The following is a 21,305-nucleotide window of genomic DNA, read 5'->3' on the forward strand; positions in this document are numbered from 1 at the left end:
CACATTGACTGGTGGAATAACTTTAGACATTCAAAAACACAGCAATTAGGATAAACTCCGCAATGCCGGCATATTCCTCCTAGAAAGCCGTCCCGTCCTCTCCGAAATCGCAAGCCTCTTTCCACAAAAATCAAAACAATGTAGAATGAGGGATTTAACTCCAAAACAAAGGTCTGTAGAAGCCATGGATCCGGTGACTGCCTAGCGTCCCGATTGTCGCCCAATCGAACCCGCTAGCCTGTGGAGCCATGGAGCCCGGCTCCAGTATTGTGGTTTGCCAGAGTTTTCCCTTACCCGCCTACCCACAGTAACGCGTTCGAGGTTTCTTTTTTATTTCTTTCAATTTATTTTTCGCTCGCGTTGTTCGAATCTTGATTGGTTCCGCAGGACGAATTGGCACACGACAGCTTAACGGGCTGAGGGGCAGCTGGGTCGAGCCATGCCGATATTAATAATACATATGGAGACGATGGAGACCGGGGCTACCGATTGCCAATTGTGAACTGCTCTTCGACTTGCCGTTTTCCTTTCCTGTGACGGGATTCCACTTTGCTAATTCCTGTACTGCCGAGGTCGTTGGGCGATTGGCGTTTTCGGTGAAGTGTCGGGATTTAGATGAAGCCATGTAACTTTCTCGGGAGCCCGGAAGTATACATGTTGTGCAGAAGCACGACGTGATGATCTTAGATCAGATGCACCCCACGTGGTCTCGTTGATGTTTCACTGTTCTACCTATCACATGCCATAGAGACTCGCATCACCTTCCAAAGCAAAGCCATTGGCCCTTTACCTACAAGATGCAGCAAAACATCAAGTCCGCTGATCCAAAGTCAGTTCGAATTTAAATTTTCGCGATCGGGGGTCTGCGATTATCGGCGGTGGGGTTGCGGATCGGAGAAACCCTAACAGGCAACTCTTTTACTTGACCTACTGCTCTAGGCACACCGGGTGGGTTGCGTGGAGTCCTTGTCAGACCTCTCGAGGGGCCATACAGATCTGATTTGATTATTGCTCGTGTGAGTTTCCCTGGAACGCGGTCATTGCTTGACATCCAAAAGAACCATGGAAATGTAAAATGAGGATGGGAGCTGGATTATTTCTCCAGATATTCATTGGTTAGGTAGCCCCTCTCAAGGTGATCAGACAGAATACGCTTGTCGGATTGGTGGCGAGTCCTGGGTACTCTCATAGGCAATATGTTTGTTGATCATGTTCTTCCATCCTGTGTTTTGAAGCCTCAGCTGAAGGCGTAATTGCAGCGGGGCTCTGCATGCACACCGGTCGAATCCCGAGACCACTCATTCTAAAACGGGGAATGTCTCAACCCGTAGGTCTCAGGGAAAGTAGTCGAAATGCTAGGCAAGGCCGCGAGAGAGAATACGTAGACTTATTTCATTACAACGGAACCACTCTGTTAACTCCATAGTTCCCTAGCTCCGGTCATCTTTGGGCATGTGCAGACCCATCATCGACAGGAGATTCCCTGCAGGGCCCGCGGTACCGGCCTGTCCTTGGAGACTCTCCAGGATATTCTTGGCGAGATTGATATTGACGTTCTCATCGTCATCATCCACGGCTCCCTCGGCATCTTTTCCTTTAGAAGTATCATCTCCAGATGACAGTTTCTGCTGCTTTCCGTTTAGGTCCAAGACACCGGTTCGTTTCAGCTCGGCCTCCATCTGCCGGGAGAGTTCCTGAATCTGTTCCAACTCATCATCTTGCTCGTCATCTTCGGCTTCGAGCTCTTTGATTCGGTTGCGTAATGGTGTTGAGAGGTCCGGGCCTTCACCCGACGCGGATGGCATGCCCATCATCTCTTTCATCATTCGGGCAAATTCTTCTTCATTAAACGAAGCTTCTTTGTCCTCTCCATCACTGCTGAGTTCATCGTCGTCATCGAGATCGACGTCAGAATCGGTCTCAAAGTCATCGAATTCGGCTCCATCAAAACCGGCCGAGGTGTCATTCAAGAATTCGTCAAAGCGAGCCACGATTCGTTGTAGGTTCTCTTGTGCTCCTGCATCACCAAAATTCCCGCCCTCGTCTTTGCCCTTGCCCTTACTCTTGCCTTTCAACTCTCGATCCAGGTCCTCGAAGTTGATGTCCAGCCACTTTTCATCGTCTTCTTTCTTGTCCCATGTCTTTTCGATGTCTTCGTTTGTTGGGAGCTCTTCATCGCCGGTCTCCACATCCTCCAAAAGGAGCTTCATCTCTCTAACAGCAGCCTTATCTTGATGGTGAGGATCGTAGAGTAACATTTCAAACCCGCACGCCAGCTTCATTCCTGTTTCAGCCCGGGCATATGCTTTCTCCTCGTCTATTGGTGGCAATTTACCCGCCCATGTGCTTGGAATGGGAAATTCTTGGCTTTTGACCTGAGCATACCCCACGCGCGTGAAACGAACGCTTACTGTAACCATATCATCCGGCTTGAAGGTAAGGGCGGATGCATCCTTGGCACGAAGGGGGCGCAAGGCAATTGGATCCCGGACGTAAAATGCCTCCACGGCTGGTGATATATATCCTGGCTTCTGGTGGAGGAGAAATGCGACCTTGCGGGGAATGGTCACGATTGCTGAATGAAGGTTCTCGGATATTTGTTTGGGGTAATTGCGTAACCTATAGAAGGCTTCTTCTTGTATCATGGTCGACTTCATGAAGCGATCCGGTTCTCCTTGGATGATCTTTCGGGCTTGCACGAGCGAGAGTTTTTCGGTGACTTTCTTCCCGGGGGTTTGCTTGGGCTTGATGATTTTGAGTTCTCCTTGGTTAATCCAGACCTGTGAGATAGAGGGTGCGAATTAGATTTCAGTATCTTTCAAAAATGTGCCATTTGAGCTTACCCTGTTGTCCGCGACTTCGGGTTCTAGCCAGGCGGGAAGTGTGCCCGCAGCTTCGATGAGCAGGAACTCGCCATCGCCATCCACAACCTTAACCCAGATATCCTTGTGTCGTTTGGTCAATTCGCGCAAAAGATAGACCACAACCCATTCATCTTCGATCGAGTCTCCATAGTTGGTGCGGCCGCTAAGATAGGTAAGCCCTGCAATGGGTATCAGTAAAAATAAGGAGTTGATTTTAAGGAGATCATGTACCGTCTTCCTTGACCGTTTCCAATCGAAAGCCTTCTCGTTGCCAGATGTAGTCTTTAAGTAGATTTTTGGTCAATTCAGCGGCGGTGCGCTGTACCTCAAGCAATCGGGCCCTAGTCCCGGCGGCATCGATAACGGCGGGGGCGGGGGAAGGCAAATGATAAACGAAGTACTCGACAGAGTCATCCGGAAGCTCTGGCTTAGGAATAGGACGAAAAGTGGATTGAAACCACGCGATATCCTCCTCAGTAGCCATGATCTTGAAGAACTAATGCGACCATGACCTCATGGAATTCCAGAAAAAAAAGCGGCGAAAGTCGATGATCCACCGCGAGTGACGCTAGGCCCAATGCGGCTAGACATCAACAGTCTCCGACTCGCAACATGAACACAACACGTTCCTGCGTGCTTTGCCAACTATTGAGCTTTCTGTGAAGGTGGTGGTTGCGTGTTTAATCGCTACTGACACGTCCCATTACTTTGTTCCGCCATAATGGCGTTTCCTTATATCGACACGCCGCGCACTGAAATCGACGGGAACGCGACTTATCTCACCAACGGCTTTCGCAGCGTCGGAAGAACACACCTATCGGCTCTAGACTCAGTGGAAAACTCCTTTCATACTCCCTCGAAGGACAACGATGTGCTCAAGGGATTTAGCAATGGGAGAAGACGCGTCTCCGATAGCAACAAACTCGGCACCCCGCGCGCCAACAATTCCAAGTCAGCAAGAAGCGCGTTAAGACACCTTCCTGCAGCAGGAGCGGCCAAGGGCGAGTTCACACCATTGATGAAAAGCGCGACGAAGAACAATTACCTCAAGAATATCTCCACCACTCGAGGGGCGGACGGTCCGAAGACTCCGGGTTACATGCGAGAAACCAGTCGCTTGGCCCATACTCCTGGGCTGCCACCCATTGATATGTCTGATATATACGAGGAGGATATGACCGCCGATGAACCGACACCGCTTCCTCAAGCCGCCAGCAGCAGTGTGCAGAGTACTCCACTTCCGGGGCTGGGCCGTGGCGGTGGAGGTGTCCTGGGTGATGGGCAAAATATGACTCTGAAAGAACAAGAGAGAGTGTGTCATCCTACCCAGCTTAAAATAGGAGTATGCGCTGACTTTTGCAGATTATCGACAGGCTTGACAAAGACAACTGGAACCTCAAACTGAAGATCCACTACCTCGAAGAGCAACTGGAAAAGGCCGGACCGGAATACAACAGCACCGCACTCAAGGAGAACACCGAACTCAAAGTTCTAAAGTTGACGATGCAGCGCGATATCTCTCGGTACAAAAAGAGCCTACTACAAGCCGAACACAATTTGGAAGACTACCGCCAACAGCTTGCAGAGATGAGAGAGAAAGCCCGACGGGGACAGACTGACGAAGAGGTACAACATGAAATGGATCTGATGCGCGAGGAGGTCGATATTCGGGATAAGGAGATCAGAGAATTAAGGGAAGAGTTGAGATTGGTCAAGGACGGGCAATCCCAAGAGGTCGATAAACTCCGAGACGACGTTGAGGATTTGGAGGCAGCGGTCCGAGAAAAGGATCGAATCATCGACGAGCGCGACGAGCAGTTGGAGGAGCTGAGAGAGAATCCCAATGAGAACAACGCAGCCACGGAACTTCAAGTCGAGCTTGATCGGGCCAAAGAGCATCTCCAGGAACTCCAAGACAGTCTCGAGAAGGCAAAATTAGACGTGGATGAAGCGGCCTACACAGCAAGGCAGGCTGTGGAGGAGAAGAATCGCGCTGAAGATGATCTTCGAGAATTGCAGGACGAGATGTCAAACAAGTCATTTACAACAAAGGGACTTAGTCGACAGCTTGAAGAAAGAGCCGAACAGCTTGAGGTGGATATGCATGATCTGCAGCGAGAAAACGAAAGCCTTAGGACTGAACTTGAAAGCAAAACTCAGTTAGTAGCTCAGCTGGAGGAGCGCTACCATAATATCCAGCAAGACCTGAAGAGCAATGCCGGGAAGCTCGGCGAGGACCTGGAATTGGCCAGGCGCGAACGAGACTCGGCAGTCAGGGATCGTGAACAGACAGCTATGCGTCTACAAGAAGCCCTCGATGACGCCCAACGCCGGACAGAAGAGAAGGAACTCTTGCAGACTCGACACCAAGCCTTGACGGATGAGTCAGGAGGTCTTCAAGGCGAACTGAATCGAGCGCAATCCAGGATTCGCGAACTTCAGCAAGCAGTCGAGGAGGCCACCAACCGCGCACAAGATAATCAGAACCTGCGCTGGCAACACAAGGTGGAGATAGACCGGTTTCGGGATGAGATTGAAGCTCTTCGGAATGAAATCGAGGACAAAGAAGGCAACTTTGCGCTCGAGCAAGACCGTTGGGACAGCACCAAGCGCACATTGCAATCTCAAAGGGAGCGGGCTGAAGAGCAAGCAGCAGGCTACAAGCGGACGCTCGAGAGACTCCAGGCAGCGGAACACAGCCTTTCAGGGAAAGAGCACAAGTTTCAGGACGCTATCGAGAGTGAGAAGCAGCGCCATACCCAGGAAGAAGCCGTGCTCAGCCGCCAAATCAAAGAACTCGGTGACGACCTGGCACAGAAGAGACAAATCATCGATGAACAACGTAACGACCTTCTTACTGTGCGGGAGGAGCTTCGTATCTCCAAGCGCGAGGAGCAATCACTCAAGGAAAAGATTCAGGCATTGGAAGACGAAGTGATTGTCTTACAATCTAGCCTAGCAGATGAGCAACAGTATGCCAAGGGCCGATCTCAAGCAGGCTCGGCTGATCTGGAATTTCAACTGCAGAAAGCTCGTGATCAGCTTGCCCAAGCTCATGTTGAATTGCATGAGTTACGGACTGCTTTAGTTGAGATGGAGACTGAGCGAAACGAACTCCAGGTCCAAATTGAACGTGCTCACAATGGCGATGAAACAACCCGGTTTGACCGTGAGAAGCTTGAGCTTCGGAAGACTACCACTCGTCTAGAGAACGAATTGAAACGACTTCGAGGTGACAAGTCGGCCCTGTTGGAGGCAAAGGAAACCCTTGAAAATCAACTTGGCAGCGAGATTGAAAGTGCTACAGTAGAGCAAGGTCGCCTTTCAGCTGAAATCGATCATCTTCGGGACAAGCTGCTTGCTGGCTCTGGAAACCGGGACAGAGAATTGACATCCGCCAAGACAAAGGTGCAACGATTTGAACGACGAATCCAGGAGCTGGAGACGCTTCTCGCACAACAGCCACTACCTGATCACGAACAGTCCACCACACATGGTGAGCTGTCTGTTCTTCGTCATAACCTGGATGAGGCTCGTAAGCGCGAGAAGGTTCTTCTACAGCGAGACGCAGAACACAAAGCATCTGCGCGCGCCTTGAAATCACGAAACTCAGACTTGGAAAGAGACCTTCACGACGCCCTCATGAACAAATTCGACTCTGGTTCTGCGCAGAACTCGCCCTCTAACAAGCTCAATGAAGAGTTGCGTGGTCTACGCAAGCAGCTTGCGGAAGCACACCGGTCTCTCAAGGAGGTCAAATCTAAGAACCGCGATCTGGAACGTGCCGCCATGAAAGAGGAGGACCAAAGGGACCTCCATGAGCTGCTTAAATCGTCGACTATTGAGGCAGAGGCTTTGGCCCTAAAGGTTTCCGAACGAGACTCGCGTTTGAATGAGCTGAAGGGCTTAGTCCGCCGCATCCGTGAAGAGCGCGCCTTCTGTGTTCGCAAAGCTGAAACAGCCTTGAAAGATCTGGAAACCTTACAGCAACTTTACAACGAAGCTATGGAAAATGCCTCTCAAGGGAAATCAACCAGCAAGACCCGACATGAAAAGGAGATGCGTGGTCTAGGCAAGGAGATCATCTGGCTTCGTGCCCGTCTAAAGCGTGAGGAGAAGTTCCGCCGTGATCTAGCTTGGAGTAAGGGTCTAATGGAACTTGGTGAACGGGTTCGCGTAGCATGGTTCGTTAACCCCCCCAGCCCCCTTCACATGTAATGGGCCTTTGACTAATATAACTGAAATACAGCAACGAAGCCGATCTCCGCATGATATCCGAAATGGGCGTCCACGCTCGTGATCGCGCCTCTGTGCACTCCCCGCGCGGCAAGTTTCGTTCTGCCATCTCCCTAGTTATCGCAACCGTTCGTATGAAAAAGATGGGTCAGGAGTGGAGGCGGACTAAAAAGCTAGGCGAGGGCTTGAAGCGGGCTAAGAGTGAGATGCTCAAGCGTCGTGAGAGTTCTAGCAAGAGCTTGTTAGGCCAGTAGATTCTTTTGTCTTGGCTTTGTTTCTTTCATTTGTTTTCCAGCGTCAACCCTGCTACGAGAGATTCCCCGACATGTCATGTTACCAATTTTTGTTTTTCGTCTGGTTTCGGTGCTTTTTGAGTTCTTGAGGCGCTTGTTCTGATCTGAAACATGGATGCTGTTATTATATTGGCATCGAGCATGGTCTTTCTGGCGTGGATGTCCTTAATGTGTATCGTCAATAGAAATTGAGCCCTAAAGGCACTCGTCCATGCACTAAGGAAATCAGGAAAAAGAGCAAATAGGGCGTCTTGTGTAGATAGCGTTCTTTATTTCGATCAGATTGGCTGCTTGGGTTAGCATAATTGATTTACTTGAGAAGCTTAATAGCGTGGCTGGATGGATGATAAGCACTACAGCAAATATCGGACCGTGTTAGAATCGAGGTACTGTAGTATTTGTATGGATCACGGCTTCTTTTGCGAGCCCCCTGGACAGAAGATCCTTCAAAATAAAAACACATGGATATTTGCTCAATGAACGCCTCGCCATTGCCCAAAGTACTAGACGGAAATGGAAACAAAAACGAAAATAGAAGACAGCGCTGTCCTTTAATGAACACCATTCTCTTCAAAGCAAGCTCCTCCAGCGTCACAGAAACCCGAATGTACGAGACAGCCAGAATGCGAAGGAATTCAGAATGGCCTATCCAAAATTGACCTCAAAGGCTCGAAGCCACAGATGGATAAAGCGAAGCACTTCAAGACGATGTACAAGTCGACTAATCGATCATGCACCCTCGCTGCCGAACTCTTTCGTCCATTCTGAGTTGCGTGTAAGATCTTCATTACTGACTGTAGGACGAGAGTTCCGAACTGCTTTAATAAAGTCCTTCAGGATGAGTGGCGGCTCCAGGAGTTGCTCTGCTTCGATGTTTAGCCAAGTCATCTCCGCCGCACCGGCGTCACCTGGTGAACAGGGAGTAAGTTTTTCAGCTCCGTCGACGATGACCTAAGGAATAAGTTAGTAATACGCCTAATCAAGACTATAGGGCAAGTTGACTAGCCTTTTTATAATGTGTCGCTGTTTGAATCTTACGAATTGGCTGCATCAGGGCATCCTGCACAGCAATGCTGATATCACTACCGGAGTAGCCTTCGCTCATCTCAGCCAATGATCGATAGTCAGCCTGTGTCAATTGACACGGCGTGGAGCCCACGGCCAGCATGAACATCTTCATCCGTGCATTGAGGTCGGGCAAGCTGATGTGGACTCTGCGTTGGAAACGTCGCCGAATGGCGGCATCCAGCTGCCAGGGGATGTTGGTTGCACCCAAGATCAGAACACCCTTTGAATCCTTACCGACACCATCCATCTGCACGAGGAGCTCGGTCTTGATACGTCGGGACGCCTCAGATTCACCTTCGCCACGCGGTCCACACAGTGCGTCGACCTCGTCAATGAAGATAATTGCGGGTTTGTTTTCACGGGCCATATTGAAGAGTTGCTTGACAAGTCTGGGATCGGTCAGCCTGGTATTCTGCAGGGAGTTGCGTGCGGGTGAGATGGATGCCTACCTTTCACTCTCTCCCATCCACTTTGACACCAAGTCACTACTGCTGACACTGAAGAATGTGCTGTTCGCTTCCGTTGCGACAGCCTTGGCCAGATATGATTTACCAGTACCCGGAGGACCGTAAAGCAAAATTCCCTTCCACGGTTGTCGCTTGCCGGTGAATAGGTGTGGGAACTTGATAGGAAGAATGACCGCCTCCTTCAAGGCCTCCTTCGCGTTTTCCAGACCAGCAACATCCTCCCACTTGACGTTCGGCTTGTCCGACAGGATAGCACCTTGCAGAGCAGATCGAAGCTTCTTCGCATCCGCATCTTCACCATTGTCGTCATCTTCTTTCCTGTTCCATTAAGATTCGTCAGCCTTCAACCTCACGAAGCTTCATAGCTGATGTCCGCAGGATGGCCATCCACAGGGCAACAATAGGTAATAGCGCAACACAGGATTGGACCAGAGGCAGAACTTACCCTTTCCCACTTCCCTGCGCAACCTTCCCGTTCGCGCCCACTGCGCTTGGTTTCTGTTTACCCTCGCCCGAAGCCAAATGATTCTTTAGCTTCTCTGCGCGGTCCATATACTCGCCTGTCTTGGCACGAATCATCTCCTTGGATCGCGGGTTTTTCTCCCATTTCAAGGCCAGCATGAACAACTCCAATGCAGCGTAGTAGAGCTGATAGGCTTGCTCGTACTCGCCTTCATTGTCATTCTCGATCGCCTTCTTGACTGTGTCAATCGCCCGTCCCAGGAAATCCGTGTTACTCATTCTGACAAATGCTCTGCCCTGGCTTGTTGGTCACGTTTTCGGGGGTGTACCAAGTGAACCGCGGAGCGATAAAGCGGGGAGACCGAGAGGGGAAAGAAAGGGTGTTCGTTTTAGGCAGCGGCTTTAAAGACGAGAGTAGAGAACTGAAGAGGAGGCGAGAAGCCAGATGTCAGAGGAACAGAATCAATGGAGGAGTGCGGGGAGAAATGAACAGGTTCGACGTGGGTGGTCGGAGTTGGAGTTGGAGGGGGAAGGGAGGTTGTTGACGGGCGGGCAGACGTTGATCGGTTTTCCCTTCTCCCACCTCCCCGCCAACCTTCGTCATGGACGCCCAGAAAAAGCTCCAGGCTCTCTCGGACGAGTTCCAGCAGATGCAGACCGGTAATTCGAATCTGAGATTCTATTATGCTTCCAGATGGTGATAGCTAATTGTTATATCGCTTTAGAGCTCGAAGGTCTTGTCGATGCCCGCCAGAAGCTCGAGTCGCAACAGCAAGAGAACCAAGGCGTACAGAGCGAATTCGCCCAGCTAGACGATGATTCGAATATTTTCAAGATGGTCGGACCGGTATTGCTGAAGCAGGAGAAGACCGAAGCTGTTATGGCCGTCAATGGTCGTCTGGAGTTCATTGAGAAGGAGATGTTAGTGTGCCTCCGAGCTTGCTTAGAAACGACACTGACTCATGCCATACAGTAAGCGAATCGAGCAAGAAATTGAGGCGAAGCAGGATGCGGCCGAGCAGAAGCGCACTGAGGTAAATGAGAGGAATTTCTCCCGGTTCTTTAGTGATCACATACTGACGCTCTACGGCTAGATCGTGCAATTCCAATCCCAAGTCCAACAGCAGCAGGCTGCTGCAGCTTCCGCATAAGATAGATCGGCTATGAATTATTCGACAAAGAAGGATGTATGCGTTCGCTCAGTGGCGGCAACGGACAATCACCGGCTGGGTTTGGAATCATTTCACTCGCTTCAAGCCTGATCTGCAGTCTGTTCCGTCCAAAGCTGTCTAGGATCAAGATGTGCCCCTTTCAAGGCTGTTTGCCTTGTACAAGCACCTGAGGAAAAGGTCCGCCCACGTGTACCCTCGATGATGTATGAACTCGGCGAGACGTTGCCAGAAAAGAATTATACCCAATGAAATTTTGAAACTAGAAAGCAAAAGGACAAGCCTATAAAAGACGGACCTATGATGTTGTATGCTCTGTCAGGCCTAGAGCCTAGCATCTCTCCTATTTCCAGATTCACAACGCCTCACAAATTATACCTACTTGAAACCACTTGAGACTACCACAAGTGCTACTAAGTAGCAGGACATGTATACCTAAACAAATTAATTCTGAGCTTTAACCTGAATCCGCTGTACAGCTTTTCCCACTCTTAGTCCGCGAGCAACCCCGAGGACATGGATAGGTCGGATCGTACTGCCACAGAAAGTAAGGATCCGTCTCGTTAGTAAGAACACCAGCAATCAGCCGCGATGAATACGGAAGGTCAAAAGAGGCCTCAAAGACATCTACAGACGCAATACGGATCAGTTCCCACCCTTTCTCAATGAGCGTTGTAATCGATGTTCCATAGATATATTCGCGAAACCCTGCCCACCGAATCGCAGATGCACACTACAATCAGAGTCAGCAACAAACCATCTTTCAAGAGAAAGTACCCTTTGGGTACCCCGGCATACCATGGGACAACTCTCGGCATTCGTATATAGAGACAAATCGGTAAATGCCGCCGCCGCCTCGGTAGCAGTAAGACGATATTTGCCACGAGGATCAGTGAGAATACCCGTACAATTGGTAATTGCCGCGATCTCTCCTATACTCGTGGACATGAGCGCTAGACATATTTCAAATGGTGGGAATCGAATCTGACCATGCAATGAGGGGTTTCCTGTCTTCGAATTCTCATTGACGCCCATGCAGATAAGCTCGCCCACAGTGGACTCTGTATGATTCACTACCACGGTTCCAAAGGCTGCAAAGGGGCAGGGTGAGCCGCTCAAACCTCCTAATGCCTGGTTTGCGAGACGCATCCAGTGAATTCGGGTTTCGAATGATACTCCATTGATCATTAGACTCGGATGAGCAAGTGGCATTTGTGTTGCGAGTGTTGAAGGCAGAGACGCGAGTAGGGTGAGAACCTGATATAATCGCATGTTGATACCCGCGGAGGTGACAGAACCTCCAAATTGAGAGCCTTCCTTATTGGTCTAGGCGTGGCGTCGAGGTCAAGATTGAGTGTGGCCGGAACGTCGATATATTTATGCACGATAGGTGTTTGTCGTCAATCTGCAATCAAGCTCGGCCGCAGCCAGCCGAGCAACCGGGTGTAACATTGAGCTCTTTTATTAAAGGTAAAGAAAAACAAAGTCCTGCAGGGTGAAGGAATGACCAGGTGAAGTATGAATTGAAAATAGCTATCTGGAGCTGTACATAAATCCCTGGACCCATGGTCTTTGGCACGGACCCGAGCCCCGGCCTCTTAACGGCCTCGAACTTTCACCTACATGAATATTCATGTGTCAACTACTTGGGTATACACTACATATTACAAGTATAGAGGTACTAGCAAGTACCTGGAAGGTAGTCCAACCATGAAGGCTGTATTGATTTCGAGAGTAGCTGAATGACGTGATGTACTGCAGCAAAAAAAGCCCACACGCCAGATGTTGAACTTTTGGTCCCCTGTAAATCAGGTCTCCTCGCAGTTGAAGAAGCGAGGAGGAAATGTAGTGGTTCGTTTCACATGCTCAAGAAGAAAAAAAGAAAAGTAGAAAAAACAAGTAGAAATTACCCAGATGTCCCTCAGGTTGAAAAAGCAGACCTATATATAAACCCCATAAAACGCACCGTGTGGTATTTCGATCTCCATCGCTTTCATAGTTGATGTTGAACTCGCGAGATCGTCAGAGATTCATATCTCTCTTCGTAACTTTCATATCTTATAAAAATTCACCTCTCCTCTATTGGCCTTGTTGGAGGGCCAATTTAAACGGGAAGGGGGAAAGTGCTGGCCCAGGCAGCAATCTCCTTGCGGAGCTCCAGGATCTCAGGGACGGTGTCGGAGGCAACCTTGGCCTTGAAATCCTTGAGCTTGTTGGCCTCCTTGGGGAGGTCACCCTGGATCTTCTTGCAGAGGGTGATGGTGGTGTCAATGTAGCGGGCAATGCGCTTGAAGTCCTCCTCACCCATACCACGGGTGGACATGGCGGGGGCACCGATACGGATACCGCAGGGGGTCAGGGCAGACTTGTCACCGGGGATGGAGTTCTTGTTGCAGGCAATGTTGATCTGCTCAAGGACAGCCTCAACACGGGCACCATCCAGGCTCTTGGCGCGCAGGTCCAGGAGGACCATGTGGGAGTCAGTGCCGTCGGAGACGAGCTTGTGGCCGAGGGTCTTGAACTCCTCCTCGAGGGCCTTGGCGTTCTTGATGACCTGGGTCTGGTATTGCTTGAATTCGGGAGTGTCAACCTGCTTCAGGGCAACGGCCAGGGCAGTGATGGTGTGGTTGTGGGGACCACCCTGGTGACCGGGGAAGACGGAGAAGTTGATGGGGTTCTCGAGGTCGTACATGACATCCTTGCCGGTCTTGTCGGTGCTGCGGACACCACGACGGAAGAAGATCATGGCACCACGGGGACCACGCAGAGACTTGTGGGTGGTGGTGGTGACAACATCGGCGTACTCGAAGGGAGAGGGGATGACACCGGCAGCAATCAGACCGGAAATGTGGGCCATATCAACAATGAGGTAGGCACCAACCTTGTCAGCGATCTGGCGCATGCGCTTGTAGTCGATCAGACGGCAGTAGGCGGAAGTACCGGCAACCAGGCACTTGGGGCGGTACATTTCGGCGTTCTTCTCCAGGGTGTCGTAGTCAATGATACCGGTCTCCAAGTCGACACGGTAGGGGAAAGTCTCGAAGTAGGTGGAGACAGCAGAGATCCTAGCCGATATATATTAGGAAGCCGCCTCTCGGATGACAAGGTCAATCAGAACTCACTTCTTAGCAGGGGTCTGGTAACCGTGGGACAAGTGACCACCGTGGGGGAGGTCAAGACCCATCAGGCGGTCGTGGGGGCGCATCAGAGCCTGGTAAACCTGAAGGTTGGCGGGGGAGCCAGACAGACACTGGACGTTGACACCCCACTTGGCGGGGTCGAGGTTGAAAGCCTTGAGAGCACGGTTCTGGCAAGTGATCTCAATGGCATCGATGTGCTGGTTACCACCGTAGTAACGGGCACCGGGGTAACCCTCAGAGTACTTGTTGGACATGGGGGTACCCAGGGCCTCGAAGACAGCGTGGGAGGTGAAGTTCTCGGAGGCGATCAGAACGACCGACTCACGCTGACGCTGGATCTCACGCTCCTATTGACAATGCCTGTTAGCTATAGTTCTGGAAAAATTCCATGGAAGAGAGAGTTCTTTATTAGAACAACCCATCCCTGAATCAATCAAGACGTACCATGATGGCGGCGATCTCAGGATCGCTCTCCTTGAGACCATCGTGCATTTGCTATAAAGTCATGAGTCACCGATCTCACTAGATCTCAATTCGATGCCTGGGGAGGCACTTACAGCCCGGTGGGCATCAGACAAAGCGTAGGTGGACATTGTGAAGTGTGAAAGGGGGGGAGAATGAGGGAAGAAAGGAGGATGAAGGAGGGAAGGGAAGAGGAAAGGTAAAAAAGCAAGAAAAAAAAGGTGGTGGGGTAGAGGGGAGGGATCGACAGGCCTCAGGCAGGAATCGACGACGATATCGGAGAGTTTCGCCGGATCGGGTTGGACACTTCAGACTTTATTGTGAGAAAGTCCGAGTTCTGGTAAGACTTAATGGTAATCGAATCATCTATCTCAATGGGATAAAGATGCCCCGGTGGGATTTCTACAATGTTCGTGCTTACGCCGATTTTTGCTTTCCCCGCAGTGACCGGGCCAAGGCCAATTTTGCTGTTAAAAAAATATGATCTAAGAATGAAAACACATCACAATTAAACAAAACATTGGGTATCTCTTCCATAAACACCAGAAAATGAAACGAAAATAAAATAAAAAACTAATACGCTGCGGTCAGCTCTGCTGCAAGTCCAGCTGTCCTCCGTAGCTGCCGGTCTCCAGATGCAATGACTCATAAAAAAGAGAATTTGAGACCTTGGGAGCCACCAATTTAATTCTGTGTCTGGGCTGCGCGGCTTCCAAAGTCTGCGATGACAGATCGGAGACGGGCCACACGGTCCTCAAGCTCTGCAATCTCTCTCTGCTGTTCATCCACAGATCGCTGGACGTCTGGAAGTCCCTCTACCACTGCCCGTGCTTTTTGAATCCGAATCTTCACGGAGCTGGTTTGAGTGGGAAGATCTTTCACATCAAGCGGTGGATGGACATTCGGATCGAGGGTTGGAACTTCTTGGGCAGCCTGAGAAGTACCATTGTTGCCATTGGAAGGTGCTTGTTGGTTTTGTTGATGTGCTTCAGAAGCTCCTAGGCCGCCTGGGGCTTCTCCAGGGACACCGCCGCTCCCACTGGAGGGACCCTTCTGAGATAACAAGCGAAGCAAAATACCATGAAGTGGTGGAATGATCTCAAAGGTCTGTGGCGATGGGAAAGGCACGGTTTGGGGAGCTTCGGTCGCGTCTTTGGAAGGACTCTCGGGCGCGACGGAGGACTTCGGCAGCGGAGTAGCTGCTGTCGGGGATCTAGAAGCCATTGTGGACAGGAATCCTGCAAATCCAGGGCAAGATCGGAAGCCGGATAAGAGGGAATCGGCGCGAAGAAAACCAGTCCAAGCTTGAGCCGAGACTGGGGTAAGTGTTTAGGGAAGAGTCGGAACGGCACGGTGACGTCGCGGGAGAACCAAAAGCGTCACCGGGAACTGCCCCTCCTTCACCGGCCTACCACTTTTCGTCTCCTCTGAGCCCCCCAGATTCTCTCCCCTTTTTTCATCATTTGGAAAGGTAAGCAGCCTCCGACCGTGAAATGCAAGGTGGTTGTATATTGGGTTCAGCAATTGACATAGGTTTTTATAGTTGATTACGGGATATTTCAACTTCACCCCCACCATGGCTGACCAGAAAGTCGCTTTGAGTATGATCAGCCCTGCCACCCAGGTCCCCAAAATGATCTTAGGCTAATGTGACCCTTGCAGTTGTCATTGATGGCTGGGGTATCTCTAACCCCCATGCGCCTCCCCAGGGTGATGCCATCGCCGCCGCCGAGACACCGTTCATGTCCGGCTTCGCCGAGGCCAACTCCAAGACTGCCCAGGGTTTCACCGAACTCGAAGCTTCCTCGCTCGCAGTCGGTCTCCCTGAGGGCCTCATGGGCAACAGTGAAGTCGGTCATTTGAACATCGGTGCCGGCCGTGTTGTCTGGCAGGATAGCGTTCGCATTGACCAGACCCTGAAGAAGGGCGAGTTGAACAAGGTGGACAGCATTGTCAAGGCTTTCACTCGTGCCAAGGAGGGCAACGGTCGTTTGCACCTGTGTGGTCTGGTTTCGGACGGTGGTGTCCACTCCAACATCACTCACCTGTTCGCCCTTCTTGACGTCGCCAAGGAATTCCAGATCCCTCAGGTCTACATTCACTTCTTCGGTGATGGCCGTGATACCGACCCCAAGAGTGCTGTCATCTACATGGAGCAGCTTCTGGCCAAGACCAAGGAGATTGGTCTCGGTGAGATTGCCACCGTCGTTGGCCGTTACTACATTATGGACCGTGACAAGCGCTGGGAGCGTGTCGAGGTCGGCCTCAAGGGTCTGGTTACCGGCGAGGGTGAGGACAGCGAGGATCCTCTCCAGACCATTAAGGAGCGCTACGAGAAGAAGGAGAATGATGAGTTCCTGAAGCCTATCATTGTAGGCGGCAAGGAGCGCCGCATCCAAGGTTTGTCCCCTCAAGAAAAAGGGGATCCAAGTATATCTTCCACTAACACCATGGTCTAGATGACGACACCGTCTTCTTCTTCAACTACCGCTCGGATCGTGTCCGTGAGATTACCCAGCTGCTGGGCGACTACGACCGCTCCCCGCGTCCCGATTTCCCTTACCCCAAGAACATCTCCCTCACCACCATGACCCAGTACAAGACCGATTACACATTCCCCGTTGCCTTCCCTCCTCAGCACATGGGCAATGTCCTGTCCGAGTGGCTGGGCAAGAAGAACCTCTCGCAGTGCCACATTGCCGAGACTGAGAAGTACGCGCACGTTACTTTCTTCTTCAACGGCGGTGTTGAGAAGCAGTTCCCCGGTGAGGTTCGCGACATGATCCCCTCGCCCCGAGTGGCCACCTACGACCTTGACCCCAAGATGAGCGCCGCCGCTGTCGGTACCAAGATGTCTGAGCGCATTGGCGAGGGCAAATTTGATCTCGTTATGAACAACTTCGCCCCGCCTGATATGGTCGGCCACACTGGTGTGTACGAGGCTGCCATCCAGGGTGTTGCTGCCACCGACAAGGCCATTGGTGAGATCTACGAGGCGTGCAAGAAGAACAACTACGTTCTCTTCATTACCGCTGATCACGGGTAAGTGTGCATGTCATGAAGCGAGTGTGTTCCAGGCTGACCGTTCATCTACAGTAATGCCGAGGAGATGCTCAACGAGAAGCTTACTCCTAAGACCTCCCACACCCTCAACAAGGTTCCCTTTGTCATGGCCAACGCCCCGGCTGGCTGGAGTCTCTCCAAGGAGGGTGGTGTCCTCGGTGATGTTGCGCCCACCGTGCTTGCCGCTATGGGCGTTGAGCAACCCGCCGAGATGACGGGCAAGAACTTGCTAGTCAAGGCATAGATTAGAATTTCCCTCAAATAAGCATCTAGTTATGAAAATGAATCAATGAATAGATAATGGAATGTTGATACATACGTCACGGTGTTGCCTGTTTATGTGCCTTTGCTAGTATTCATTCCTTGACCAAAACTAATTCCTAGTCTATACTATATTTGACGCTCAAGGGGAGAACCTCCGATATAGTGTTTAGTGTTCTTGGAGGTTTGTATTCCCTACTATACACATATAAAGTTGCAGGCACACTCGGGTTCCAAGGGTCGTAATGGAAGTTATAGATTAGCTTTCCTCGCTCGTAATTCCTCTCGAGTCACGTAAGAACTCACGTGTTAACCTTATCGGAAACTCCCAACTTTGGGTCAACATCTGTCATCAACCCCGATTTTCGTTCTTCCGTATTCTTGATTCTGCGTCCGCTGTTGTTGCTGTTCTCAGACCCTCCTGGCCCCGCCCCCGACTTTGTTCTAGGCTTTACGCTCCACCGATAAGAAAGCCCCTCTCTCTTATCGCCTCGTCGGTCCCCTGCGGAGGTCACTGTGCAGATACCATTCCAGGGATCTGAGCCAGTACAACAGTACAGGATTCGGCCATCACGCCCAGAAGGAGATAATTCAACAGCAAGGAAAAGCCTACCGCATGCCGAGATGGCCAACACCGCCCAGTGTTACTATTGCTTCGAAAGCCTATCCTCCTCTTTTGAGGACCACAGTCTCATCGACCTCGCAACCGTAGAAGCCCTCTGGGAACAGCACGAACAAACCAAGAAACTCTCAAGTCTCGGATCTGCACAAGTGGACTCGGAGGAAGAAGACAATGAAGAACCAGGTCCGCCACTGTCTGTAAATGACGAGTCCCAGAGTAACCAGCCTAAGGGTTTGAAACCACCCGCCGTCAGCCGCCTACAGAGCCAGGCATCTTCATCCACTACCTCCAGCGCCTCCAACACCTCGTCCAACTCTCTCTTGTCTAACTCTACTGCTGCTACGACCCCAAGCACACAGTCTGCTCTGGGATCGCGCAAGTCTGAGAAGTACCCGTTATTCGTAACGTGGAACACCATATCGCGCAGTGGAAGCAAATCCTTGCGTGGATGCATAGGCACGTTTGAAGCGCAGAATCTTGAGGCGGGGTTGAAGTCCTATGCTAGAACTTCGTATGTCGTCCCAATTTCAATTTCAATCAAGGAAAATGAAACTTACTTGGTATAGGGCTTTCGATGACACTCGCTTCTCTCCTATAACTAAATCCCTCCTTCCTGCTTTATCTTGCTCACTGACCCTCCTGGGCTCCTTTGAGCCCTGCACCAACCCCATGGATTGGAATCTAGGTACACACGGGCTCCGAATCTCGTTCATCCATCGCGGGAGACGCTATGGCGCCACCTATCTGCCTGATGTCGCCGTTGAACAAGGCTGGTCGAAAGAAGAGACTGTCGAGAGTCTGATGCGCAAAGCTGGTTGGGATGGCGGTGCCGGTGGTATGGCTCGACGATTGCTAAGGGTTGGAAGTGGGGAATCTGGCTCGACGAAGCCCTGGGATCAGGTGTCTGATTTTAAAACTACCAGATACCAGGGCCTCAAGGCGAGTGCATCGTATGAAGAGTGGCAGGAGTGGAGAAATTGGGTGCTCTCTTTAGACGATGGCCGTGATCTTTTGGGCTTAGCTTGATCGTGCCTTGCCATTGAGTTGCTCACTAGAAGCAACTTGTTTACATGGCGGCTTATGAAATGTTACGACTTTTTACAATCGGAGATCAGGATCTATGACGTGGATTTAACATGTAAGGCGTGTAACAGCTCTGGATGATGTAGTTGTATACACATACAGATTCGACGAAACCATGGGTGTGTTATTCTGTTCATCAATCATTGCATTTAGATCAGATATGCCCGAATAACTAACGCTGATATAGGCCCGAAAGCAGGAATATAGACATGGAATCGAGCATCCGAGCGGGGAAAAATCGACCCACGTTCAGATATCCAAGATGCTGTTCGTGAGACACGAAACCGCTCACTTCCCATGCACGTTCCGATTCCATAATCCAGCCATGGTCTCCTTGAGTCTCCGTTCCTGTTCTCGAATCTGCACCTCCGATTGCCCACGTGCATTGCCCCGACTATCAATCTGCATCGGACTGCCTTCATCATTCTGCGCAGGAGTAGAGTGGCTTTCATCAAAGATCTCCGCGCCATTCACACGCTCAGGCCTCGGATCAATGCTCATAACCCCATCCATCATGAACCCACCACCCTCGCGCAGCTTGTTAATAGCGCGCACGGTGTCGATTGCCCGATGCAGCGTGCGGCGCGCATTGAAATTTTTCTTCACAGTCGGCAACAAGTCCTCGCCGGAGCCGGTCCGCGACTCATCGTATGGCGGGTTGATCCAAACGTGCTGCAGGGCTTCATGTGCTGTCATGCGCTTTTTGGGGTCGATGGTCAGACAGCGGTTGATGAAGTTGCGGGCTTCTTGGGAAACGCCACGCCAATATTCCAGTGGAGTGAAGGCGTAGTCTGCCGCTAGGATAGCTTGCATTTCTTCTAAGTTGGAGTCTCTGTCGAAGGGCGTGTATCCGCATAGAAGGAAGTAGGTAATTACACCGATGGCCCAAATATCGCTATAGAGCTTGGTTAGGGAAGGGTGACACTATGTTGATCGGGTCGCAACTTACACTGGCTTTCCATGTCCACTCTTCTTGAAAATCTCGGGTGCCATGTATCCTGGTGTTCCACATGTGGTTGTCAACACGTGGAACTGCTCCTCGTCCATAATCCTTGACAAGCCGAAGTCGGCAAGAAGGAGATCGGCATTATCTTCTGGGGTACGGAATAGCAGATTCTCAGGCTTAAGGTCTCGGTGTACAATTCCATGGTCATGCAAGTATGCCACGGCCGACAGGACGGCGCGGATTAGGCTTGCGGCATCGGTCTCGTAGTAGCTGCCTTTCCGGCAGATGCGGTCGAAGAGCTCTCCACCCAGTGCAAGATCAGTAACCAAGTACACTAGACATATGCATAGTCAGCGTATAGCTCTATATCAAATCAGGCAGCCATATTTATGTCGACCGTCTGGGAGGTTGTAACGCACAATTGTTCATGGTTTCAAAGTAGTCCACTAGCGTGAGGATGTTCTGGTGGCCCATGGATACTCTTTTCAGCACAGCAATTTCATTTCGGACCTATTACCAGTACATTGTAAGCACGATTGCCCAGTACCCAAGCATCGCGATCTCGCGCCTTGGATATGGGCTGTCCTACCATGTGTTCGCGCCCGGCCATCAGGCGCTTATTGATCACCTTCGCAGCATAATAGCGACCGGTATCGATATGGACACATTCTTTAACAACAGAGTATGAGCCAGCGCCAAGTGTTTTGCCGGTCTTATAGCGACATGGCTGAACCTGGGGTTTCGGGGGTTGTGCCATTGGAAAGGAGGGAAGGTCTTATGCGGAGGACAGTGCCAGCAGGTGGGATCGATACAGTGGACCAGGTGTTCGTGATAATCAAAGGGCGAAGATGAAGGGACCTCCAGCTGTGGTCATGAGAGTCAGCTTCATGCGCAACGTGCTACTCCGAGTGTTGACCGCAGGCGCGCGGTTCAGCCCCGCCAACCGAGACACTCACCGGGTTTCCTTATTTCTGACCCCGCGGCGGTCGCAGACGATAGGTGATGTTGGTATCAAGGAAAAATCAATATCGCGGTAGTCTAATGATAGAGTGGGAGACTTGGTAGATTTAGAAGAGAAAGGAGGTGGAAGGAAAGTTCAAATCAAAGGGTTGTGAATGGGCCGGAGAAAGATCGACGTGATCGCCAACGGCTTCTACTATTTACACTGA

At 51.0% G+C, this 21,305-nt stretch overlaps 10 protein-coding genes across 10 annotated transcripts; 4 read left to right on the top strand and 6 right to left on the bottom strand.

Annotated features, from left to right (window-relative positions):
* Positions 1-1,430: 1,430 nt before the first annotated feature.
* N7484_000684 (putative regulatory factor Sgt1) lies at positions 1,431-3,348 on the bottom strand (the record flags this gene model as incomplete). The annotated part of the gene is made up of 3 exons (XM_057111105.1): positions 1,431-2,780; positions 2,844-3,043; positions 3,096-3,348. The coding sequence occupies 3 exons, from the start codon at positions 3,346-3,348 to the stop codon at positions 1,431-1,433; spliced, it is 1,803 nt and encodes a 600-aa protein (XP_056978331.1).
* Positions 3,349-3,585: 237 nt separating this feature from the next.
* Positions 3,586-7,354, top strand: N7484_000685 (putative spindle-pole body protein (Pcp1); the record flags this gene model as incomplete). The annotated part of the gene is made up of 3 exons (XM_057111106.1): positions 3,586-4,176; positions 4,227-7,048; positions 7,114-7,354. The coding sequence occupies 3 exons, from the start codon at positions 3,586-3,588 to the stop codon at positions 7,352-7,354; spliced, it is 3,654 nt and encodes a 1,217-aa protein (XP_056978332.1).
* Positions 7,355-8,122: 768 nt separating this feature from the next.
* Positions 8,123-9,669, bottom strand: N7484_000686 (AAA family ATPase VPS4; the record flags this gene model as incomplete). The annotated part of the gene is made up of 4 exons (XM_057111107.1): positions 8,123-8,344; positions 8,400-8,850; positions 8,911-9,246; positions 9,374-9,669. 4 exons carry the CDS (start codon positions 9,667-9,669, stop codon positions 8,123-8,125), a joined length of 1,305 nt encoding a protein of 434 aa, XP_056978333.1.
* A 323-nt stretch (positions 9,670-9,992) lies between these two features.
* N7484_000687 (tubulin-binding prefolding complex subunit YKE2) lies at positions 9,993-10,541 on the top strand (the record flags this gene model as incomplete). The annotated part of the gene is made up of 4 exons (XM_057111108.1): positions 9,993-10,050; positions 10,116-10,311; positions 10,364-10,424; positions 10,485-10,541. 4 exons carry the CDS (start codon positions 9,993-9,995, stop codon positions 10,539-10,541), a joined length of 372 nt encoding a protein of 123 aa, XP_056978334.1.
* A 475-nt stretch (positions 10,542-11,016) lies between these two features.
* N7484_000688 (guanine deaminase) lies at positions 11,017-11,771 on the bottom strand (the record flags this gene model as incomplete). The annotated part of the gene is made up of 2 exons (XM_057111109.1): positions 11,017-11,292; positions 11,358-11,771. The coding sequence occupies 2 exons, from the start codon at positions 11,769-11,771 to the stop codon at positions 11,017-11,019; spliced, it is 690 nt and encodes a 229-aa protein (XP_056978335.1).
* An 892-nt stretch (positions 11,772-12,663) lies between these two features.
* Positions 12,664-14,334, bottom strand: N7484_000689 (glycine hydroxymethyltransferase SHM2; the record flags this gene model as incomplete). The annotated part of the gene is made up of 4 exons (XM_057111110.1): positions 14,257-14,334; positions 14,144-14,194; positions 13,682-14,046; positions 12,664-13,624 (listed from the first exon to the last, which is right to left on the bottom strand). Exons 1-4 carry the CDS (start codon positions 14,290-14,292, stop codon positions 12,664-12,666), a joined length of 1,413 nt encoding a protein of 470 aa, XP_056978336.1. The 5' UTR covers positions 14,293-14,334.
* Positions 14,335-14,845: 511 nt separating this feature from the next.
* On the bottom strand, positions 14,846-15,385 carry N7484_000690 (mediator of RNA polymerase II transcription subunit 9; the record flags this gene model as incomplete). Its single annotated transcript, XM_057111111.1, has 1 exon — positions 14,846-15,385. One exon carries the CDS (start codon positions 15,383-15,385, stop codon positions 14,846-14,848), a length of 540 nt encoding a protein of 179 aa, XP_056978337.1.
* Positions 15,386-15,737: 352 nt separating this feature from the next.
* On the top strand, positions 15,738-17,468 carry N7484_000691 (phosphoglycerate mutase, 2,3-bisphosphoglycerate-independent; the record flags this gene model as incomplete). Its single annotated transcript, XM_057111112.1, has 4 exons — positions 15,738-15,762; positions 15,824-16,561; positions 16,621-17,203; positions 17,258-17,468. The coding sequence occupies 4 exons, from the start codon at positions 15,738-15,740 to the stop codon at positions 17,466-17,468; spliced, it is 1,557 nt and encodes a 518-aa protein (XP_056978338.1).
* A 641-nt stretch (positions 17,469-18,109) lies between these two features.
* On the top strand, positions 18,110-19,133 carry N7484_000692 (AMMECR1 domain-containing protein; the record flags this gene model as incomplete). Its single annotated transcript, XM_057111113.1, has 2 exons — positions 18,110-18,618; positions 18,674-19,133. 2 exons carry the CDS (start codon positions 18,110-18,112, stop codon positions 19,131-19,133), a joined length of 969 nt encoding a protein of 322 aa, XP_056978339.1.
* A 345-nt stretch (positions 19,134-19,478) lies between these two features.
* On the bottom strand, positions 19,479-20,893 carry N7484_000693 (serine/threonine-protein kinase; the record flags this gene model as incomplete). The annotated part of the gene is made up of 4 exons (XM_057111114.1): positions 19,479-20,085; positions 20,140-20,470; positions 20,556-20,646; positions 20,726-20,893. 4 exons carry the CDS (start codon positions 20,891-20,893, stop codon positions 19,479-19,481), a joined length of 1,197 nt encoding a protein of 398 aa, XP_056978340.1.
* Positions 20,894-21,305: the final 412 nt, after the last annotated feature.

The sequence above is a fragment of the Penicillium longicatenatum genome, assembly GCF_028827895.1.
Source record: "Penicillium longicatenatum strain IBT 33135 chromosome Unknown contig_11_segment0_segment0, whole genome shotgun sequence".
Lineage (NCBI taxonomy): Eukaryota > Fungi > Ascomycota > Eurotiomycetes > Eurotiales > Aspergillaceae > Penicillium > Penicillium longicatenatum.